General features: G+C 54.3%; 1 protein-coding gene across 1 annotated transcript in view; it reads right to left on the minus strand.

Annotated features, from left to right (window-relative positions):
- LOC119111242 (disintegrin and metalloproteinase domain-containing protein 10-like) overlaps positions 1–23,132 on the minus strand; it is a 30,121-nt gene that overhangs the window by 2,651 nt on the left and 4,338 nt on the right. Inside the window, 12 exon segments of the mRNA XM_037235063.1 lie at positions 4–30; positions 1,818–1,945; positions 2,848–3,015; positions 4,129–4,145; positions 4,148–4,297; positions 4,961–5,138; positions 5,461–5,589; positions 6,539–6,663; positions 7,184–7,210; positions 7,213–7,323; positions 8,221–8,727; positions 11,621–11,739. Coding sequence (XP_037090958.1) covers positions 4–30; positions 1,818–1,945; positions 2,848–3,015; positions 4,129–4,145; positions 4,148–4,297; positions 4,961–5,138; positions 5,461–5,589; positions 6,539–6,663; positions 7,184–7,210; positions 7,213–7,323; positions 8,221–8,727; positions 11,621–11,739 — 1,686 coding nt within the window.

A 23,132-nucleotide genomic window follows, 5' to 3' on the forward strand; every position in this document is an offset into this window, starting at 1 on the left:
AACGGCGACTCGTTCCACTCGAACGACGAGCTGCGGGACAGCAAGAGCGGGACGTCACTGCGGTCGCGTGTCAGGCGGCAGCCTTGTGGTCGGACATGGAAAGCGAGGGACGATATCTGCTCGCCTCAACCGCGCTGGGGGAGAGATCAAACCGCTGATCTCCAAGCAGTGTTGCTAGGCTGCGGTTCAGGTACGGCGATGTGGAACGACGGCTTGCTGCCAGGTGTGATGGCGCATGCGATGTTTCAGTTCCCAGACAAAGCGGATAAATTGCTCGGCATGGTAACAGGGATTTCGCAGCAAAGGTCGAAATTGGCAGGGGCATGCGGTGTTGAGGTGAATAATCAAGGCATGGCGGTGTGAAGGTGAACAACGAAGTGAATATGTGTGATGGAACATTGGCAGGGGCATAGCGGTGTTGAGGTGAATAATTAAAGCATGGCGGTGTGAAGGTGAACAATGAAATGAATATGTGTGACACTGCATCTCCTCGGCAGCGAGGACTGACGCGTCCAATGTGCAGGTTGCATTGCGTAGTTCAGTACTTGAAGATGATGGGAGTTATGTCCATTAGCTCAGACCAAAATGAATCGATTGAATACGGAGAACGCTATACAATATGCAAATTGTTGCAGAGGTGGACATTCTGATGTCCTTTTACGGTGCACGCACGAATTTCAACGATTGCGATCATGTGCTTATTTGTAATACCGGGACAGCTCACCGCATTAGAGTTCAGCCACCCGTTTTCTAGGTCAACATGGACCAAGCGCTGTATAAATGCGCACATGCAACGTGCGACAATATGAAGGCGACGAGCTTACTTTCATACAGATCGTTGCATTGTCCTTTCCGTTTGACTGGTCCTGGTCTTACGCTGGTGACAATCGTTTTGTTAAGGCTTGCCGGGTGAATTTTGAATTGATTTTTCCATTTGAAATTTTTCAGTGAAGTACATCGAGGCTCATCATATTTCATGTGGACCCATAACCTAGTTGTGTACTTGTACCTTTTTCCCGCTCAAAAAGAATTGGATGCTGTTCTTAACGCAGCCCCGGGAATTTCGAAGAATCAGAGATATTCCTACGGAAAAATTGAAAATGTCTTACAGTTTTTAAAACAATTCATGTAGCATACCTCCATGAAAACTGCTGATATCAAGCAGTGTTTCCCAAAAGCAAACGCGCACAGCCTTACGACACGGCCATTCATTAAAGCCACACCCCTTATATTTGACTATCACGATGAGACACCGTCAAATAAAGTGTGTGGCAATATTGTATCTTCGTACAGAGAATCTGATGCGCCATTGTCCTGTCTACAACAACCAGCATAGCGTATGAAATTTTCCCCGTTTGCAATCCTGTCCCTCCCATACATTGCAAGAAAGTCAAGAAGTCACAACAGCTGTTCCCCGCGCCCGTACGGTGGCGGCGCGACCCGCTGTCCTTGGTCGACCACATCACAAGCCGCGCGCAGATTTTCCCCATCACCCTAACCCGACCGGTTCGCCGGCGACGGTTCTTTGCGGCGGCGGTGAGCTAACAATGCTATCACCGCGAGCAGATCGTCAGCCATGCCCAAACACGGTGCGAGGGATTTCTTCTGCCCTCGCCTGCCCTCCCCACTCCAGGCTGAGCGCCGCCGGGGCTGGTGGCCGGCCCTCAACTCCACTGAGTCACCCGCACGCTGCCGGCTGTGGCCGTGCAGCAGCTCGGGCTCGGCGCACTCGAGCCTCGCGCTCCGCCGCGCGCCGCCGTGGTCAGCGGGCGCCGCGGTCGATGCGTCGGCCGACCGCGGCGCCCGGCTTCACTCACCGGCACGGCTGGTCGGCGCCGGGGCGCTTGCAGCACAGCTCGCAGGACCTGGTAGCGTTGCCGCCGTCGACCGGATCACATTGGCATGACTCCAGCCCGTACGCCAGGCAGATCGAACCCGAACACTCCTGCCGGTGTCGGCGCGTGACGTCACACAATGCACTCTGCCAGGCTCCGGCGGCACGCGGACGCCTGGCTTGACCTTGGACACTGTGCGTTTTTGTGAATCGCTAATGCATTCGCTGCAGTCTGCAAATTTGTACAAGTGGTGAGGCAATGTACGTGCTTGTAAGTAGCTGTAAGCGGATAATGCGTTTAAGCTTATGACTGTTCAGAGAATGAACACCCGTGCATGACTGTTCAGATATTTTGAAACGCTGTGCGCCATTACGTGTGGTACAGCCTCATGAAAAGCCCAAACTACAGCCCAGAGTGTAAACCCATACAATAGACATTGCGTGCAGCGCGCTTCACGAAAAGTAGCTTGCGTTAACACTTTGTTAATTGGGTTAGATCACGATCAACAAATAGGTGGAACGCATTTACATTACTGCAGCATTTTGCTCACACACGTTTTGAGTGGCTAAACCTCGGAAAATTCATCCAAAGCTTTCAGTCAAAGATTTTTTGAAAGCACGTACCGAAACCGTTAACGCTATCAGAATCTGGTGTTTAGCCCTACAGCATTCGGACCTGATATTGTAGAGCTCTGATAGAAAGTACTCAGCCTGATAACCTTCTGATTCCCATCAACACCCAGCATGCAAACCAGCTGAACACTCCAGTATAGGTACAAATCCAGCTCAGGAACCCAGCGCCCAGCTCAACACCTCAGGAAAACAATGCCAGTTGAGCAACTCAGCGTCAAGCCCGCCCCCAGCACCAGTGTCAAGCCAGCTCAGCACCAGTGCCAAGCGCATCTGAGCACCAGTGCCCAGCCAGCTCAGCACCAGTGCCCAGCCAGCTCAGCACCAGCGGGCAGCCGCCTCAGCGGCCGCCGACCGGGCGCGACGCACGAGCGCGCACTGACCCCCTGATAGCAGACGTTGTACTCGTTGCAGACAGTGCGGTCGGGCTTGCGGATGGAGGGCGGACAGTGTGGCGAGCGGCCGTTACAGCGGCTGGTGGCGCGGCAGCCGTTGTCGTTGCGGCACTGCTGCCCGTACCCGAGCTCGCAGGTGGAGTTGCAGCACGGGCCCTGCCGGTCACGGGGTCGAGCGTCAGCGGGGTGCGGACTAGGACACGACTGATGCCGTGGCAGCACGGGCCCTGCCGGTCACGGGGTCGAGCGTGAGCGGGGTGCGGACTAGGACACGGACTGATGCCGTGGAGCACGGGCCCTGCGGTCACGGGCCGGGCGTGAGCGGGGTGCGGACTAGGACACGGACTGATGCCGTGGAGCACGGGCCCTGCCGGTCACGGGCCGGGCGTGAGCGGGTGCGGACTAGCACGGACTGATGCCGTGGAGCACGGGCCCTGCCGGTCACGGGCCGGCGTGAGCGGGGTGCGGACCAGGACACGGCTGATGCCGTGGAGCACGGGCCCTGCCGGTCACGGGGCCGGGCGTGAGCGGGGTGCGGACTAGGACACGGACTGATGCCGTGGAGCACGGGCCCTGCCGCACACGGTCACGGGGCCGGGCGTCAGCGGGATGCGGACCAGGACACGGGCTGATCCCGTACAGACTGGGCCCGGCGGTGCGCTATATGCAAAGCATGTGTTGGGTCAACGCTCTGGACAAACATGACGGAGTAAGGTGTGTATCTAGTGTCTGAGTGGAGTGAGATCGGCATTGCATGAAGAAACGTCGCCTGCTTGGAAAGAATGTAACATTAAAACGACGTGAAGCGGCTTTCACTTGGCGCAATTTAAAGCACGCATACCAACACCAGCACAAACGAAACGACCAGCTGTAGCTGAATCGCTCGGCTCGGTTACGTTGTCTACGACAGGATGGTCTCACCGCACGCGGGGCATTCACCCGACCTCGGCCCCTCGCTTGATAGCGCTTCCGGTGCCCCTGACCTAATCGCTGAGCAGGCCTTCGAGCCCTATCTGGGCAGCTTAAGCAGACGTTTTTCAGGTACCGTCACTACCTCGTTAGATGCTTTCAGCTTTACAGTTTTACGAGTCAAGTAGAGTCAGCCCGATGTAAGCACCCAGCAATCCAGTTCGCAGATCATGGGAGCGGCTATTGATGCCTGCTCTCCTTACCGCAGAAGCAACACGCGAGAAAACAGGCCTAAGACGGCTGCAATCAAGTTATATGTTATGCATGACTGAACCGCCATCCGCTATCACGCGCTCTGACCTGGCTGGGGCTGCATTGCGCACCGGCCGCAGCCGGCACGGCGGCTGGCCCGGGGGCGGCGCGGCGCGCATCGGGTTACAGCAGGCCTCGATGCAGTCCTCCTCCCAGCCGCAGTCGCACTCCTCGCCATCCTCCACCACGCCGTTTCCGCAGATGGCTGCCTGCGGCTCTGGGGGCGGCGTCGGCGGCTCAGTGCGGTGCCGTCAGCTGATGAACGGGTCATGCCAGGGTCATTCGACACTCGGCGTGGGCAGAAAAACTGCCCGTTCTTCTTCCATTCTCAATCTGGCGCAATGAGCGCAAAACGATGCAGCGTCGCCACACATCTCCAGTTTTGGCTTCGTTGCCATTATGTAACACTTCGAGACAGGAGCAGAATGAGAAAACTGAGTTATGCTGCATGGGCAGTTGAAGAGGTCAGACAGGCTCGGGTCGGACGACATTCATGAACTGGAACTGGATGGATGGGCTGGGTGGGACCGGCTCAGGTGCACCAGTCGCGCGGGGCAATGTCGGACCAGATCTGGTCGGATCGCATCGGGTTGAATCGGATCAAACTGGATCGACCTGGGTCGGGTCGGGTCGGGTCGTTGGTTGGGTTGGGTTGGGTTGGGTTGGGTTGGGTTGGGTTGGGTTGGGTCGGGTCGGGTCGGGTCGGGTCGGGTCGGGTCGGGTCGGGTCGGGTCGGGTCGGGTCGGGTTGGATTGGGTCGAATCAGGTAGTGTCGGGTCGGGTTGCATCGGGCTGGGTCGGGTCAAGTCAGGTCAGGTCAGATCAGATCGGGTCGGGTCGGGTCGGGTCGGGTTGGGTCAGGCTTCAGGCATCGCCTTACCGACAAAGCAGCCTTTTTTGGAGCGCGCCTTCACGCGCAGCACAGGCTCAATGGACCGCAGGCTGCACGGCGAAAAACGGTCGTTGTTCCTCTTGTCGCCCGACGTGGCTCGCGCGAACATGATGTAGTTGCCGTTCTCTCCGCCAGGGGTACACTCCTTGTTCTTGTCGGGATCATGCTGCGCGGCAAGAATGGAGGGGCGTGCGATTTGACTGTCCATACCGATGTTAGCGATGTTCTATCGCATGCATAACTTACAGTTCCGCGTGGGTTCGACGCATTCGACTATGACTGATTGATTTTATCAAACAAGGTTACGCCGCCGTTTGAGACGTGGCGTGATCTCGGCATTACAGACGCCGTGAGTCACCATGACGCAATCACTGTTGGACGTTAATCACAAAGCACCAAACAGGGCCGATAACATGTGCAAAAACCTCTGCCAGAGGGAGTGCCCCCCCCCCTCCCCGCGCCGCACGTGCAAGGCTGCGCAGTCTCACCTGAGAGCCGAAGTTGTGTCCCACTTCATGGGCAAAGGTCACGTGGCTCACGGCTGGAGGCACCCGTTTGCCGTAATTTAGTATGCTGATGATGCCTGAGTTCAGACTCTTCTTGCTGCCTCGGTAATGCTGGCAATGGGCAAAACATAGTTACGCGTGCATCCAAGCGATTGAAAAGTCACTGCAGGTATGTGCCGGCACAAATAGCATGTTGATAAGTGGTCGGGTTACTAATTGCTGCATCAGTGAATGAATGCTGCACGTTGTCGTTAGCGTTTGTTGCCGCACAATGTTTAGGCTGTGGTTGAATCACAAAAATACCGGACATTGTTTGCTTCTTGAAACAAACGCAAGACGACAGATACGGATACCTTGTGCATATCAAGCGCTGCCAAAGCGTGTTCAAGGACTCGACAACGCCGGACATTGTATAACGTGCTGCAAAAATAGGCGCCCCACAGTGACTGCAGAGAAAGACGGCGTTGATTGGCAGAGGCGCAGCCAAGGGGAGGTCAGGTCAGGTCAATACCTCGTCTGACCCCGAAGGACATTTTACTTTGGAAAAATATTCAGCTTAACGGGTTCAGTGACAGAGTTCATGAGCACTTGGGATACTGATCTCGAGTTTGACCTTGTTTGACCTGATTTGACCTGAAGATCACGCCCTGAAGGCACAAACATTTCACATAAATTAACTCACACACAGGTGTATCCGCCCTGCTGCATTTGGTGTATCTAGCCCTCTTAGTTTGTTTATACCTCAGGCAGCTATGCGGACCAGACGCCTCCCTCATTCAAACGCATCGTATTCAACCAGCTACCCAGGCGCTTGGCAAATAAAAACAAAAAGATGAGTGAATAGGAGGTTTAGTAAAGGCACTGTCACTCTTCACCTAAAAATGCATGAGTGGTATATTTAATAGAATTACGTTTGTTGTGATCCATTCACTTCCCGAACGAGCACCGATTTGTGGAGCCTAGCCTTCGTCTGGCACAGGACACGTCACCAGGTGTAGAGTAATCGAAGAAAGTTTATAAGTCTATATGGTGCGTACTCGGGCTTGGCCGGGTGACTTACCCCATTTTTTTCGCAGACTCCTCCCGCCTGGTTCAGGTCCCCGGTCCAAGCCAGACCTAACGTGCCACCCTCGAAGTCGCGGTACGTAAACATGTACGCTAGACAAAACGAGTCGTAGTTTTCCTCTGAAAATGAAAAACATGTCCAGGTTACTTGTGCCATTTGCTTTGTCTGAAACAGACCAAACACCATTTGTCGGTACAGTAAGGCAGCTGGATCAATAATACATATGTTCCTAGACCCACACGCATTGACATATTTCTGTCTTCCGAAATACAGTAATGTAGGGGCCGCATCCCCGCGCATGACTTCAATGTACGTTACGTATTCATCATGTACCTGGTGGAGTCGCAAGTGGCGTAATTCACTACGTACTAAGACACGTGCGGCTCAAGGACGGCAATAATATCGGTGCAATTGCAATGCTAATAATGGCGTAAAACACAAAAAGAAACACTGCTGCTGGACTGCGCAGCGCTTAAGCTGATACCCGCCATCAGCGTGACTGATTCGTCGGACCAGAACACCGCTTGCAACAGCTGCAACCTTTCAGTACATCCCTTCAGGGTCATCGCAAACACGCCACCGTGCCCCGCGCCCCCAGAAGTCCAGCTGCCGCCAGGTCCGCTGACGCTGACGCCTCACCTGAGAACAGCTCCAGGTACTTCTCCACCCGTAGTTGCCGGGGAACCGGTAGCCGACGTCGTTGACAGCTGTGGGCTTGTGCACTCGGATCCGCTTTATCATGAACCCGATGTTGTCCTGTATGCCATCCTGGTCGAAGTCTGTGGGCACAGGGCAGACATGTGAATAAGCGCTAAACAGCCCGCATCGGTTTAGCCTGTCTACGTTCCGGATACAGCTACGATACATTTGGTGACCAAATGCAAACGAGCGGCAAGCGATCGTACGATGCTATCATGTAGCTTCCAATTGCTGGTTTGCATGTGCAGGACTGGCGCCGTTCCAACGCCCAATGTCAAGGTCGCGCCCCAGGAAAAACGCCGAACCACTTAATGGTTTACAAAAGCCGACCGTTGTTAATGCATGGTAGCTGGTTACACTAAAAAGGCATTTCGGCTTGTTCCTCGGAGTACGGTGACGTTTAATCAGACAACACTTAGCCCTCAATAATGATTAAAGTTTATCCAGGCGCGTTAGATCATCGCGGACTGGGATGGAGTTCAAAACCCTCTCAACGTCAACTATTCCTGTGGCCGCCATAGCGTGAATGTTAAACTTCCACAAGCAGGGGCAATGACACCCGTACAATCCCTAATTCTGCAGTCTGTGCCCTATTTTGGCTGGTACACGGACCAGGGTTGTCTGTAAACCTTTTGGGTGCAGCGTATTTTGTACTCATCGAGGGTGACGTTGGAATTCTTTTCGACAGTTCAAAAAAAATTACAATTCCTTTTTGCCCTGTTATTACCAACACATTTTAACACGCCTAGAATAACACCAATTTTGACCGGTGAGCTATCTAACGCCCCCAAACCTCATCGCGGAACTAAAGGACGCGCTCTGTGGCCCGCTGTCCGAGAGCCCCTGCGCCCCACTTCGCGAGCGCGCCCTGTGGCCCCGCTGTCGCGAGCGCGCCCTGTGGCCCCGCTGTCGCGAGTGCGCCCCGTGGCCCCAATGTGGCGAGCGCGTTCCTGCTGAACACCGTCAGCGAGCCTTACCGACTGTCTTGTAAATCTCGTTAGCCTGCTGCACGTGGCGAATCATGGCGTCGATGCAGGCCTCTTCACTGCCGAACTGCTCGTAGAACAGGTGGTCGGCCTGCAGGTACATGGTGCACGTCGTCTTCTTGTTGTTGATTACGGCGCGCCGCCGTCGCGAGCCACTCCTCGTCCCGTTTGCGGTGTTCCCCGCGGTCACGGGTGCCGCCAAGTTCTCGTACAGCTGCGCGTGTCCCAGCCACTCGTCAACGTCGCCGTCCGGTGACGTCCGAGTGACGTCACCGGCGGCCTTGTTGCGCTCGGCGAGGCGCTGCGACGCGCAGCCGCCGGCTGGCTGGCGCGGGTGGGTGACGTCAGAGAGGCGGTAGATGAGCGAGTGGAAGTCCTGCGCTTGCTGGAAGTATCGGCTTGAGGGTTCGATGTAAAAGTGCTCGGAGGCGGTCACCACGCTGCCGTCGAACAGGCCGTCGGAGCCGATGACGCCCTGCACCACGGCGTCCTCGTCGTCTGGAACGGACAGACTACGTCAGGCGGCGGCCGCGGAAAACGCCGCGGTGCTGCGCTGGTGCCAAATGAGCCATGTCTGCCCGCCATCCCGGGCCTGACCCCAGGACCGCTCCTGGGGCCGAAGAAGCCGTCGTTCTTGGAGTCTCTTGAAGCTGCAGTGCACTAGTGGAGTGGTTTGCTTGACCTCAGAATGGACAGAGCGGAAGAAAGAGCATGTCGGCGCGCAAGGAATGTCCATTGTTTAACATGCATGCAGAATGGACGTCATGACCTACTGCTTGACGGCTACCAAATAGAAACGACGTCCAACAACTAGTCTGCTGGGACGTGTGAGTCAGGCTTACCCCAACACCCTCACTTCGGGTACCATCCACGCGACGGCATGGGGGAAGCTGGTGTCATTGCTGCTACCGCACGCATAAAAATCCTTCTCTTCAAACAGCAGGCGTGATGCGAAGCATAGAATCATAGCATTCATTCGAATGCCATCAAACTGGCACGTCCATGCAGCCGGACTACACAAAAACGCGTCACTAATATGTATCACATGTTAAAACGGTCCGGCTGACCGCACGCAAGGTGTTCCGTAGTTCAATGCCCGAAACAGCGTGGCCACAATCGGGGTGTTCGTGCGCCAGTTCCTCGCAGCATTCCGACGAGAATCCCTTCTGCTTACTCGGTTTTGGTGTCAGTCTTTGGCGGGGAAATCATCATTCTGCGACGCCATCCGTGGCTGAGGCACGCACGAAGGTCAACGTCAATGATAGCAACCGCTCAGAGCGCCTTTTTGCAGGCGTGGTATGTCTCCTCGGGCACGCTATCAAGAAAGCTACCGGTCTCTGCCATGATGTAGAGAATGTTATTACGGCCTCGAGATAATGATCAGTTGGTGCCGACCAGAACGTGCCATCTGGCGGTGATTTGGTTCCGTTTTTCCTCCCGGCCCCCTGACGCGCCCACTTGGGGTGATTATCGCCTGGCGTCGTATCAGACACGTGACACCGGGTCAGGCGGGGTCAGAAGTCAGCCCGTGACCGACAAATGTGGGACGGACACGATCACCCGTCCCTAAGCCGAGGAGAAAGGAGGAACCACCCACCCCACGCGAGAGCCAGAGACGACTTTGCCCGACGCAAGAGGCAAAAGAAGACCCTGGGGAACACTTCTGATCCTTAGCACTGCCACCGGCGGACAGCGTAAGAGCAATACGAATTAGTTGGCGTCAGCCGGGTACCCATGGTCTGCTGCTCTGCCAGAAACGGACAGCTGAAGAGCCGGCCAGCTCTCTTCACGTCGCCTTGGTACGCCCCTGGTACCCTGCACCGACAGCGGCTGACAGAAGGAGAGCCGGCCGGTCCGACCGTGTCCCGGAAATGGGCGTCACGCTGTGACCTTGGCTCAGAGCCCCGGACCTGTTTCTAGCGGGCTGACTCCGGCGCCGCCCTTCGGTCAGGTCTCGGTCGGCGGGCTCCGGCCACCAACGGTGGGAACGGTCACTTGCCAGGAGTCGCCGCAGTCCAGAAGCGGTTGGCCCGGAGGCACGGGAGGTGAGCTCACCACACGGTCCTTTATCGATTGGAAAGGCTCTTGTCGTTTCCGGCTATATCAGCTCACGGAGAACGAGCTTTATCATTTTACGGATGTGTCTTCTTCCAAAAAGGACAGCCTCTGAATCGATTAAAGGGGTGTCCCATCTTTGGGACATATTTCAAAAGCATGCTTTGTGAATATGTACACTGTGAACATACCCGTCATCGTCAGAACAAACAAGGGATCAATTTAGATTATTTTCTAGCCCAAAATTACGCTGTCAACGCTTTGTAACCGCATTATCCTTCTTCCCTGCAGCACGACCACCGTCGTTATAACAAACACCATGCGCACCTCTATTGGTGCAGATAAAAGAACGTTTGTGATTGGTCCAATGTGCAAGGGCCTGGTATAAAGGAGCACATTGGTCAAAGTTTGAACCAGTGAGTCACGGGAATCATGTGATACTACCATTCCCAAAATCAAGGTGCGCCTCGAAAAAAAAACACGGTAAGCCCCAAAGAGGAGAAACCAGTCATAGTAAGACGTTTGGTTAAATTCACGGGATAATAACATTATGTTCACGTATATTTTTGTCTAAACAGTGTTTCAAGCTTTCGTAGCATGTATTACGCAAACCTTCTGACACATTAGTTTGTTGCAAACATTACAGGAGACACACTTTGAAAAAGCAAGGGAAACAAACTGGATTACTTTCATCGCGGCGAGCAGGGATTCAAATGAGATTTCTCCCCGAGGGTCGGCTGCTTTACATAGAAATTCAGGGCTATTCAGGTGGATTTCGAGAAAATTGCCTGTCTGAACAAATAATACGCGTCTGGTGTTACAATAAGTCAAAATTACAAAAAGGTGGGATACTCCCTTTAATCAGCACAACAGAATTTTAAGTCCACCTCTCTCTAAAAAAACGCGTTCAAACCCGACGTTGCTTAAAAAAAACAGTGAGCTTCATCTGCCCCGTCAAAGGTATGGAAAGTTTCACCCATAGCTCAGATGCAGTGCACTTCGTTCATGAGCGGCAGATGCAGCGAGCTCTGCAAACATCGGCATAAGTCTGGGGATGTGACCTGTGACCCTCAGGTTCGGTCAGCTACACTGAGGCACGCGTCCGCAGGCGGTGGCGGTGGGCGGGCCGACTGCGGCTGGGAGCGGCGCCAGTCGAGGCCACAGTGCCGGCGGCCGCTCGGTCGGCTGGCGCTCACGAGCGGGGCTCGGGGCGCGCTGCGATCTGGGTTTGTGGGCGGCCCGGGTTGGCGGCTGCGCCTCGGGCGGTCGGCGCGGCGTCCGGCCGTGAGAGGCGCGCAGCGGGCCGCGACGGACCAGCGCGCGCGCCGGAACCTACCCTCCAGCGAGCCGGTGTAGACGGAGCTGGTGTCGAAGGCAACCGGCCCCGAGCTGCTCTCGAACACGACGTCCGGCGCGAAGACGGCCCGGTCCGGCCGGAGGCGGAGACGGAACTCCCTGCGGGTCACAGGTCACGAGGTCAGACGAGGGTCAGGACTCTGCTCACGGAGCCGCGGCCCCGACAGCCGGCATGAGGAAGTGGTGTGTGTGAGTGTGAATGTGCATGCACAAACCCTTTTGCCCCGTCAAAGGTGTGAAAGACCTTTGACGGCCGAAGGTTTTGAAGACCTTTGACAAAGGTCTATGCAAACCTGTGTGCTGTGAAAGTCGCATGGAAAGCATAAGAGCGCCTTGCGTGAGAGATGGACTGCTTCAGAGAAGATTTGAGCCATGAGCAAATATTCATTGGCTTATGATGGGGAAGAAATATGTTAATGAATTACATCCATCCCGTATAGAGCTGCTTGCTCCTTATGCATTCGGCACAAAGATTACCCTTGCCGTTGAATCACAGACACCGAAGTCGTTTTGGTTATCCAAAAAGCCGACGGAAATGTGTCATATGCAATAACTGGAGCACTTCCACATGAAAAATTGCTTTCGTAAAATGCTGCAAAATTCCCCGATACTTTGAAAAAGTGCCTGTTCGGCTACTATATCGAATCTTAACTCCAACTCAGCCGATCCGTGGTATTGATGCCGGCCTGGGGCCTGCGCTAACGGTAAAACTTCAAAGAAGAGACTGTAATTGACTTCAGGGAATTCACCATCTGTTGACGCATGGGACGGACAGGGCCAGACAGTGGGCCACATATGCTTCGGAGCGGTAACGATCCCGCCCGAAGAATTACAGCATTCCTCAACGGAGCGTCCGACCTCATTTGCCAGCGGAAGCGGACTACGCAAACGAGCCGACGTCTGCGGACGAGCCCAGCTGTGCATTCAAGGTGATCGCACATGCACACACACGCGGCTTCATTCAGGCACACCGCAGCACGAGCGTGCACCCATGCGGCCTGGGGTGTGACGGTGGGCGAGTCGAATGGGTCGACAGTCGGCACGCTACGCGCCGATCCGTCTCGGCCGACTCGGCGCCGGACTCGGCGTCCAGTGGCTGTCAAACTAGCGGTCGGTGGCTCGCAAATCGGCCGTGACACTAATTGGGCGTAGAACGCGGAGACGCGACTAACGCGGCACGCATATCGTGCGATCGCCGTTCCTCCGCCGGCGATTGCGCCGCGGAATGCGACGCGTAGGTAAGCGTGCTGTCTGATTCCGCGGGACGCGCGGTCGTGCGCCGCATTCGGAATGTCCCAGACGGCGCTGCGATGCCAGCTTGGCGGAAAGTCGAGTCCAGCCAGCCGCGTTCCCAAGCGGGTCGTGTGCAACACCGGTCAACAATCCCACCCTCCCCTCCCCCCCCCCGCCGGCACACACACACACACATCACCACCGCGGTCGGTCGGAGGCGGTGATGTCTGTCGGTCGGCGCCGCATCGGAAGCGGTCGTCGACCGACCGCGTCGTCGGTCTCTTCGTGTGAAGGAATGCAGTCTCCGGGCCTGGAGGGTATGTTTCGTTGCAGAGCTCAAGTCTCCGTTGGGGTTTTCGAGGTGATGCGTTGGACGACGTGAGCTGTTGCTAGCCAGTGATACACTGGTGCTATTACAACCCAGTTTCTGTCCAATTCCAGCTGGAGAACAGCGCAAAAAACGATGTGTTCAAAGCCGTCTTTTTCGAAAAGGCACCGTCTGTCTCCACGAGCGTTTATTACGTCCCGGTTTCGGAGAACTCTGAGCACCCAACATCACGTCAGGCTGCTCCAACAAGACTAATGGTTCTTTCAACTTCCCTGACATTTTGGACGTTCTTTTAGAAACTGATCCACAAGACGTACCGTTACATCGCACAGAGGACGGTATGAAGGCGAGCCTGAAGTTCGGATTATCGTGCGGAATGTAGTATGACGGTAATGTGGTGGATCGTCACTCGCCATCAATTAAGGGCTCATTATCGCGTGTGAATATGTCATAAGAGGGAGATTGCAATCTGAGATATTTAATTATCCAGTCAATCCTGCCGAGCCGTAGCGGAAGGATTGTCGATTGCCTGCCGACCGTGAAGCGGATTTTCATTCCGGCATTCGTAAGGCAGGCAAGCGGCCGACCTCCACTGAACTTGCCGCATGCCTGCCAGTAATATTAAATATATTTTCCAAACATTTTGTTAAAGGGCTTCGTCACTTGATTAATGGACACATTGTCTGGCAGGAAAAGTAAACAAGTTGGCTTTTGTGACTAGGATTTTTTGTGCTTTGTGCTTTGTGCACAGAAAAATATTGCGTTTTTTCCAGATATGCCTTCATAACCTATATGCATGAGGCATCGGGATTCAACCATATTGGGGCTTACCTCTCATCATACTTCGCATCATTGTTTTGACTGTTGTTCACTTCAGATGGACAACAGCCAGCGTTGCCATCTAAAATTAATGTTGTCACATAATCGTAATTTAGGATCGGGATCAGTGTTCAAGCATATAAATGCCATACATATACACTATTGCAGCTCTTTTAACCTGCCGAGCCAACGACACCACAGCGGTGTGTTTTGAGTACTATTATACTGAGCACTCGGTGCCACTTGTCTACCATGTGGCCCATGTTAAAGGGGATATAATATCACTTTCAGCGTTTAAGGTGTTGTTAAATCAGACGAATGCGATTTTATCAGTAATATCATTTCCTCGAAATACTTCTGCAAAGCTCGGAATATCGGTTGACAGTGGCCGCTCCTGCGGAAGAAATCTCATTTGACTCCCCTGCTCACTGCTATGAAAGTAAGACATTACATATACCTCGCTTTCCCAAACGTGCCCGTTCCGTAATGTTTTGCGACAAGCTACATGTCACATGTTTGTGTAATGAATGCTATAAATCCCTGAAACATTCTGGACAAAAATGCATGCGATCATAAAGCTTTTATCTCGCGAATTCATTGGGATGCTGTAATATGGCTTAAATTTATCCCACATCTCTCCAATATGGCGTTAACCACATTGGCTCTTTTCAAGGCGGACTTTGACTTTGGAAATGGAAGTTTCACATGGTCCACAGTGACGCACTGGTTCAAACTTCCAACCAATGCGCGTCTTCGCAACAGGCCCTTGTCGCACTTTGACCAATCACAAGCGCTCTCTTATTCGCACTATTAGAGATGCCACGGTGGTTGTCATAACAACGGCGATCGCGAGCGCAAGGAAGAAGCGTGGTGATGTTACAAAGCGCTGACAGCGTACTTTGGACTCGAAGATAATTAAAATTGATATCCCTACTACGTCTTGACGGTGCTGCAGTGGCAATACCCAGTGTTTTCATAAGACGTAACTGGTCCTGAGGTTCACTAGAGCATATTTTTGAAATATGCTTCAGATGTGGAACACTACCTTTAAGACCAAAACATTGCAGAATTTCTGCAGCGCAAGGCGCGGAAGGTTGCCAAATAGATGCCACTGCACTTCGGAGATAAATGAACTTTCTTCGCCTTCAAGACACACTTAATGTTTTGCCTGTTAAATATTTTAAAGTTGAAGACCTCCCCTCATTAAACAATGCCAAAAATAATAAGCATTTTAAAATGGATGCGCCGTGAGAGATTTCAAGCTATGAGATGTACGATCAAACTTAAAGCAGCTGTGCACGTGTGCCCAAGCCTATGGCGTGTGCTGTATGCGGTTGTTATGCACCCAGTTGTTAAAGCTGTATGCAGACCGCGGCCGTACAGCAACGCCATGCGCTAACTAGTTTCCATGCCGACACACATGCCACGTTATAACCGTGCAAGCTTGTAAATTATGCTTTGGGCTCCCAAGCCTTGATATTTCTGCGAAACCCCAACGCACTGTTCATAATTTCACCACCTCCACAAATCGTATTGACGCGCGATTGGTGGTTTGCGGTTTGAGAGCCACTGAACTCTCCCGAGTGGGCGCTGAACGAGCAGCGAGCCGCCCAATTTTGCTGGTCCGTCTCCGCCCGTTAGCCTTGTGGCTGCCAAGACACCTATAGTTTGGCTGTTTGGAGCGGGCAGGGCCGGTCTCTGTCCGCCGACCTCACCGGGCATCAGACGATACAGTTGCGAAGCGCGACAGGCGCTCCCACGGACGTCTCCCTGATGTCGCCTCGGGCGGAACGACGTCCCGCTGATTTTTTGGGCGCGACGCTGGCTCGCCGCGCCATGTGGTGGAATGACACAGCCGGTGGGTGGTACCTGGCCTTCATTCTCTTCGCCAAGGTCGCAGAACTGCGCTGAAAAACGCCGTTGGGATGGCCGATACGACTGGCGGGGGGAGACGCCGACGCCGACCCGACCGCCGACGGCCGGTCGGCTCCGCCACCGCCGCGGCCGCGGAACCGACCACCGGCGCCGCAGCCGACGTTCAGCCGGCCACCGCTGACGTCATCGGCTGTGGTCAGCTGACTGCCATGGTCAGCGCCACCCGCAGCCGACCGCGCCAAGTCCGCCGCCGAGTGAAGCCTGCTGGGAAAGCCGACGGAAAACCGTTGGGCCGCGCGGAGAAATGAGCCAGCGCGGTGACCTGTTTCATATCCCGGCCGACACGCCGTCCTGACCCACTGCCGCGCGACACTGAATGGGGTGGCAGCGGCCGCCGCCGACGGACGGGGCCGGGCCGGCAGGTCGTGTATGGGGAGACGGGACGACCCGCCTCGGCCGCACCCGTGCCGTTTCGCAATCGGCCGCATCCACAAAATAAGACCTCGAACTTGTGATGCAACAAAGCGGGCAGCCACGCGTCCTCGCAGGGCTCTCAACGGCTTCCGGCACGTGGCGTACATTGATCAGTGTCGCGCTGTGGGCTGAGACATGCACTGGCGCGCAATCACTGCCCGGTTTGCCGCCGCGGTAACGGACCAACGACCGCCAGCTGTTGAACGCGACGTGGGCGGGTCTGAGTCACAGGCACTGCTGGCCGGCCGGCCGGTGGCGCGGCCCGTGCCGGTACAGCGCGAAGCCGCAGCGCAGCTGTGACCTGGCCTGACCTCCGGTGGCGGCCCGCGGGTTCCCGTGTGACCCGTGTCGCCGCGCTGCCGCCAGCTGGCGTCGAATCGGGGGAGGGCGGCGCAGTAGCGGTTGTGAAACCGCGGCTGAATCGGGGCCGAGCGGGAGGCCGCCTCATGACTGCCCGATTGTGTGAGAGGGCGGCTCATCAGCGTGCGCGGCCGGGCCTTTCGTGCAAGTGTGTCAATACGAGGCCCGCTATGCTGATGGCGCGGCGCGGGCCGACGCCCCACGCCTCAACTGCGCGCCCGGCCCGCCGTAGCCATCGGATCTGGGACATCGGACCTGGGAAGGCTAGCTTCGAACACTACGCTTGAAAAAGCGTGGCGACAAACGTGGCGGAAACGAGGCCTAGCAGGATGAAAGCTGTGCTTTTGGACTGCCTTGTAGGAGGGGGCAAGGCTCCGCCGGTCCCCATTACATCCGGTTGCGGCCCGCGGCTGCGGGGGGCGAGTCTCGGCAGCGGACCGCGGCTGCGGATCTGGCACGTTATCCTGTCATCTGCCGGCCGTTACTGTGATGTCAGGCGCATGGCAGCGGACCCGGCCGGCGGCGGACGGGCCGCCGGCCGGATACCATGAACCATGTACCGGTGACGCGCGCTTCTCGGACAGTGTGGCCGTCTGCAGCTCCTGGTCTCGCCGCCGGCCGGGCCCGGGTCCTCTCGCTCTCCGCCCCCGGTCCTGACGCGCGTGTGGGCGGCACGCCTGGCGAGCTGGTAACGGTGACGCGACCGTCCTGCGCGCCGAGATACGAGGATTCCTCACCGCGTGGGCCGGACTCAGACTCGTCCTGCGCGCCAGATCCATCAAAAATTCCGCTGCGCGCGGGCCAGATTCCTCCCGTGCGCCCAGCTCCGCTGAGAACTCTGCGTCTCGTAGGGTCGTGCTCGTGGCGTTCGAGGCCTACGCACCTTCGGGCCGCGCGCTCGAAGACGGTGACAGGTGACCTCACGGCTGCAGCTGGGTTCGGGCCGAGGTCGGGCCGAGCCGGTGAGCGCGTGACGCGGCGAAGACGGTGCAGTGATGCGATGTCACGCGCGTCACGTGAGGGTGACAGCCGCCGCCGCTGGCGCTTACAGGACAGGTCAAAGGGAAGTCAGAACCGAAATGAAAGAGGATAAAAGACGGAGAATTTTGGCAAGGACTGGCACTTTTGGCAAAGCAAGCTAGAATGGACCCAGATCAAATGACAAAGAGTGAAAAGAACCATGAGCCAACGGGAATTCAATTCGGGGTGGGGAAATATTAACAAAAAACAATTGGTTATGGGTCAAAAGTAGAATGGAACAAACGTTTGGTGTCCACATGCTTTGCTTTGCAAAGGGACAGCGCCATTGGTGCCGATTACAGCTCTTTTGGAATTGCGGTCTAAAGCGTACTTGAAAATAAAGTAGTGCTCACCCAACATCATTTGCGTTCTGCGACACTGCTTTCGCACAGTCGCAGCGGCAGCTCAGCAATGCTTGCAAAGGCAGCCCACTGTGGTTGCGTTCAACTCGTAACAAAAACTAAAACTTTTACGTTAATCTAAGCATACTTTCACTTCGTCAAAAACACCCACGATCGTGGCGGTGGCTAACGCAAACCTGCAGTTTCCATCGTCGCATGTCTTGAGCCAATGCAGAAGCGGTTCCTTAAAAACAGAACACTTTCACTGTTTTTCTCTTTTAAGATTGTACTTTTCTTTGAGAAACTGGCCACAGTTTTTTAGAAATCACATTTGCGAATGGTGAGTGTTCCGAAAGGGCGGGGGGGGGGGGGGGGGTACTCAGTTCATTCTCGCTCAAGCTGTCGTGACATGTTTCTCAATCCTCAGGTCTTGCCCTGCTAGTTTTCCCCCAAGCCCCACATTACTGCATTCTGGGTAGCGATGTTGTGACGTCATTACGGAACTAAGTCATATAGCACCAATGCTATGGCGGCGTGACAACGCTGTTCTTTGCAGGCTTGTTTAATCACTAATATGCCCATAAGCAGACTTTTTCGACCCAGCACATTCAATGAAACATTTTCAGCAGGGAAATAACGTTGGTTTGCGACAGAACCACAAAGTTATTGCTGAATTGCGCTACCAGCCTGCCCCCCGACAAACGAATGGCGTTACCCACTCACCAGTGGTTTATCACAAAGAACTCTAACCGGAAGTGCTTAGAAACAGTCTGTGTAAGAGAGTTCGACATGCAACAACAGCAACAACATAGGATAGAAATGAGATACTGCGGGCCAGACGGGTTCGTGGCACCCTGGGACGCGCATTGAGAAGTTGGAACGCACATCCTGTAGTCATAAGGGGAGCGTTGTTGGGGTGGATGCAGGGTTGGCCTTCCCGTATTGGGGAAGTGTGTGGTGATCCCCGGGTGCTTAAATACAACGCGTTCCATTTCAGTTCCAGACAGGCAGTTTTCCTGCAAAATGGGCTGATTTCTGGTAAGTTTTGCAATTTCTGCCAGTCGAGGCCCACTATCTCAGCTCCGAAATAGTCTAATAGGGATATTTTGGAGTGGTGCCGGTCTTATTCTCTGCGCACCATTTTTACCTAACCCATCCAACATTATACATCTGCAAGTTAACCAACACTTAGGAAGATCATGGGGCAGCAACAGCGAAATCCTTAGCCCCTGCCCTCCTGACATTACCTCATTTTCACATTTCACTCCATATAGGTACTGCAGTGCAAAAATGTATACATGATCACCTGCCCATTAATCAATTTAATGATAACATAACATAAATATTCATGCGCGTTAGCCTGAACGAATATGGCTTCGGTGCCGTAAGTAGAAAAAGTGCTTTAGTAGGATTTATTTTTACAATCAGATCCTTGCATTGATTTGTCTTTAGAAGACTTAAACTGAAAAACATTATATCTATTCACATAAGCATTAAAGTAAGGTGAAGAATGGGGCTGCCATCCAGTTCAGTAGCGAAGTCACTGTTTTTAATCATGCAACTAGTATCTACCAACCTTTTCGTAGTATCAACCCAACACCATACTGTGGGTTATCAGAAGTTTAGTCCCATGGTGACGTCACGTCTACGTCGCCTTCTCTAGTAACCTTGGCTTTCCTACAGGGGTTAAGTTTTATCAATGCGAGCCCCACAAACATGCTCCCCTTTTCGCAAGTTCTACAGCCGTCACCGATGTCGAAGGGGTGAAACATTGTGTCATGGAATGTCACAAATGTGGTACCCGAGGTGTATGCAAATGTCACTGTCATCGATGCACTGCCCATAAATCCTGACACACAACCACACCCACACCCACAATTACACCCTCACCCACACCCACTCGAGCACGCACACACACACACACACACACACACACACACACACACACACACACACACACACACACACACACACACACACACACACACACACACACACACACACACACACACACACACACACACACACACACACACACACACACACACACACACATACACACACACACACACACACGCACACACACCCGCTCACACCCGCACACACATACACACACGCACACACACGCACACACACACACATACACACACATACACAAGCACACACACGCACACACACGCACGTTCGCCACTATAATGGTTGACAGGGATAAAGGTCGCTGTTAAAGGAAAGAGGCCAAGTTTCAACAGCTCGAAGAAATAAAAGATTTAGCGCGATGCGCAGAAGTCAAAATGGTTAAGTCGTGAAAAGACAACTGGTCAAAAGAGGCGCAGCTGGAGAATGCTAGAAAAAGTCTGTGAGACAAATGCACCAGAATGAACGTCTTTCGGTGGGGAGCCTTTCAAATTGTGCCAACGTCGATGAAAGTTGGATGACTGCTGCCGCACTTGCAACGCCTCAGTCGTGAAGAATGGTGTATTGGTCCAACAATAGAGAACTGAAGAAGATAACCCTGATCAAGGGTTCACGTGTTTCACCTCCGTCGGGCCCAAGATGACCCACGCTTTTGTTTAAGAAACTTGCTTTAACCAAGAGGAAAACGCCATCGAATAGCTCAATAAAGCTGCGCCACGATGGAATTCTGGAAGACTGGTGCAGGTGACCCTGCATGGGCCGTGGCAGACTACTTAGTCAAGTACGTTATTGGTACGTCTTTTTCATTCAAACAGCCATGTGCTCTGCGACAGGGAAGGGAGGGAAAAGGTGTTATATGTGCCGCAGCCTGCTTGAGCACACTCCTAATGGCAATTGTAAAATCAAGTCATCCGATCGGTGGCATGTCGAATCAGGTCATGAGAACCAAGTGCATCTATTGTGGTACGCATAACCCAGCCTGCTATTTTATGAACCAAGCGCGGTGCGATAAAAAATAATACACAATACATGGCTGTTGTGAAACTGCGTTACATACCAGGAGATATGATATGTGATGTCTCAACTTAGGTCACAAAAGAAGAATATTGTTGTTTAATGATTCCTACATTAGGCTTATTTGAAGTGACCTCATTGAGCTATGGCCTCTTTCCACATGATGAATTTGGCAGCAATATGATGTACAGAGGCCTGCGCTCTCTCCTTGTGAATTTGGCCCCTAGACCAGCCTGGATTGTTCCCTGTTGACATGGATTGCTTATGGGGTCCTCTCCCCCAGCCCGTCTGTCATTTTGACTCTTGTCCCCAATGAGTCCCACTTCCGACTTTGTTCGGTTCACTGCCTCGGATCTGATCATTTTCCATCTGGCTGTTTGTATGGACGAGGCGCCGCCCCCCCCCCCCCCCTCGCGCGAGCTTCCAGTGCGGCCGGCGGCCGGCGAGCCAGGCGCCGGGCGGCCGTCACCGGTCGGCCCTGAACTGCGGCGGCGAGCGGTGCCGGCACGGGCGGCGGCGGCGGCCGCCGCGGCGGCCGCGGCGGCGGTGGCGGCGGTCCGGCCCGGCGGCCTAACTAACTCTTCGCCAGCGAGACGGGCAAGGCCAGAACCGACGCCGGCTGACCGAGAGCGACGGAGCCGACGCCGGTCGCGCTGGTGAGGGGACGGTCGTCCATTGGTGAGACCCATGAGACAGCCCGCCTCCACCGTGCTGCTCATCACTCCTGACATTCCGTTCGTAACTGCCGACAGCGGGGTGGGGGTGGGGGATATGGATGACCGTCTTTGTCTGCCCAGACCCTCGGCTGTCGCTGCATTGTTGTCCATTGGCCGCGTGACTGCAGACCGGCGCGCTGGGAGAGCGGGCAGACTGTGCCGAGCCGTCAGGTCATGGCTAGCGGCCCGGCTGGACGGCGGCCCATCCCTGGTCCGTCTCTCGTCTGTCCCTGGTCCGTCCATGATCCGCTCATGTCCTGGCACGCCGGCCACCGGGCCGGGAGCAGCCCAGTCCGGCGCAGCCTGCACCAGGCGCGAGGCTCGCTCTGCTCCCAACTCCGGAGATGCGGCAGCGGATGCACCGGCTGAAGCCGACAGAGCGTGTCCTGGCTGGCGGGAAGCGGGATCAGTGGACGAGGCTGATAACGGGTAGTTTCTCCGGCTGTTCGGGTTTGGTGATCGCGATGTGATGCACGTGACGTAACGCCAAGCCGGTGACTCCAAGTGGTGACTCCGAGTGTGTCAGGCGAAAACAACGCGCATGCTGCATCCGACGTATGAGGAAAATCAGCTTGGATCTCGCTTCAGGTTATCGTCAACCCGACACAAATATCAGTTGTTAGGCCGACTGGAATGGTATAAAAAAGGAGTCAACGAGGCGGAAAAATTCAGCCAGCGGGAATGTTGGCCCGACGGGTGTAACAGTTACGGTTGCCTTTATACATACCAGTCAGTTTAACTAGAGATACTCGTTTCGATAAAGGTGTGTAGCCGAAATATCAGTACATCTATCTCTCCATAGTTCTGTTTTTTTTCTATGAGAAATGAAGTAATTCATACTGCCCTACCTATATGCATAATGTTCCTCGTAAATGCACTTAACAATTTATGTGCTTCGGTGACATTTTCACCTGAGATGTTACTTTAAAGCCTTCAATTTTTTGGCAACGTCGTTAGATGGCGTCGTGGCAATGGTGTTAGGTTAGCTCAGACCCTGGTCACAGCGACTTCATTCCAAGGCGACTTTGACAGTCGATGCAAAATTATTATTCAAGTTAATGATAACTTAAAACGAGATCCAAGCTGGTTTTCCTCATACGTTGGACACAAGTAAGTGCGTTATTTTCGGTCGCTAACTGCTATCAACACTTCCACGGGTGACCGATGATGATGGTCATCTGGGTCATAGTGTGCCCCGACTGCTTGCTCAAATGGTGTTCGTACGAGAAATTGATCAAGCCATTTACTCCAAAGCAGCTACCCCAGGGAAATACCGATATACACTTACTCTGGAGCAAATGACCTTTGGTTTCACCTATTTCACGGCTACTGACATTCGTTTCGAGAGCGGAATGTGCCGAAATATCAATAATACCTAAGGTGTTCAGTGCATTTGCA

This window comes from Pollicipes pollicipes, unplaced genomic scaffold (genome assembly GCF_011947565.3).
Source record: "Pollicipes pollicipes isolate AB1234 unplaced genomic scaffold, Ppol_2.1 Scaffold_7261;HRSCAF=8764_pilon_pilon_pilon, whole genome shotgun sequence".
NCBI lineage: Eukaryota > Metazoa > Arthropoda > Thecostraca > Pollicipedomorpha > Pollicipedidae > Pollicipes > Pollicipes pollicipes.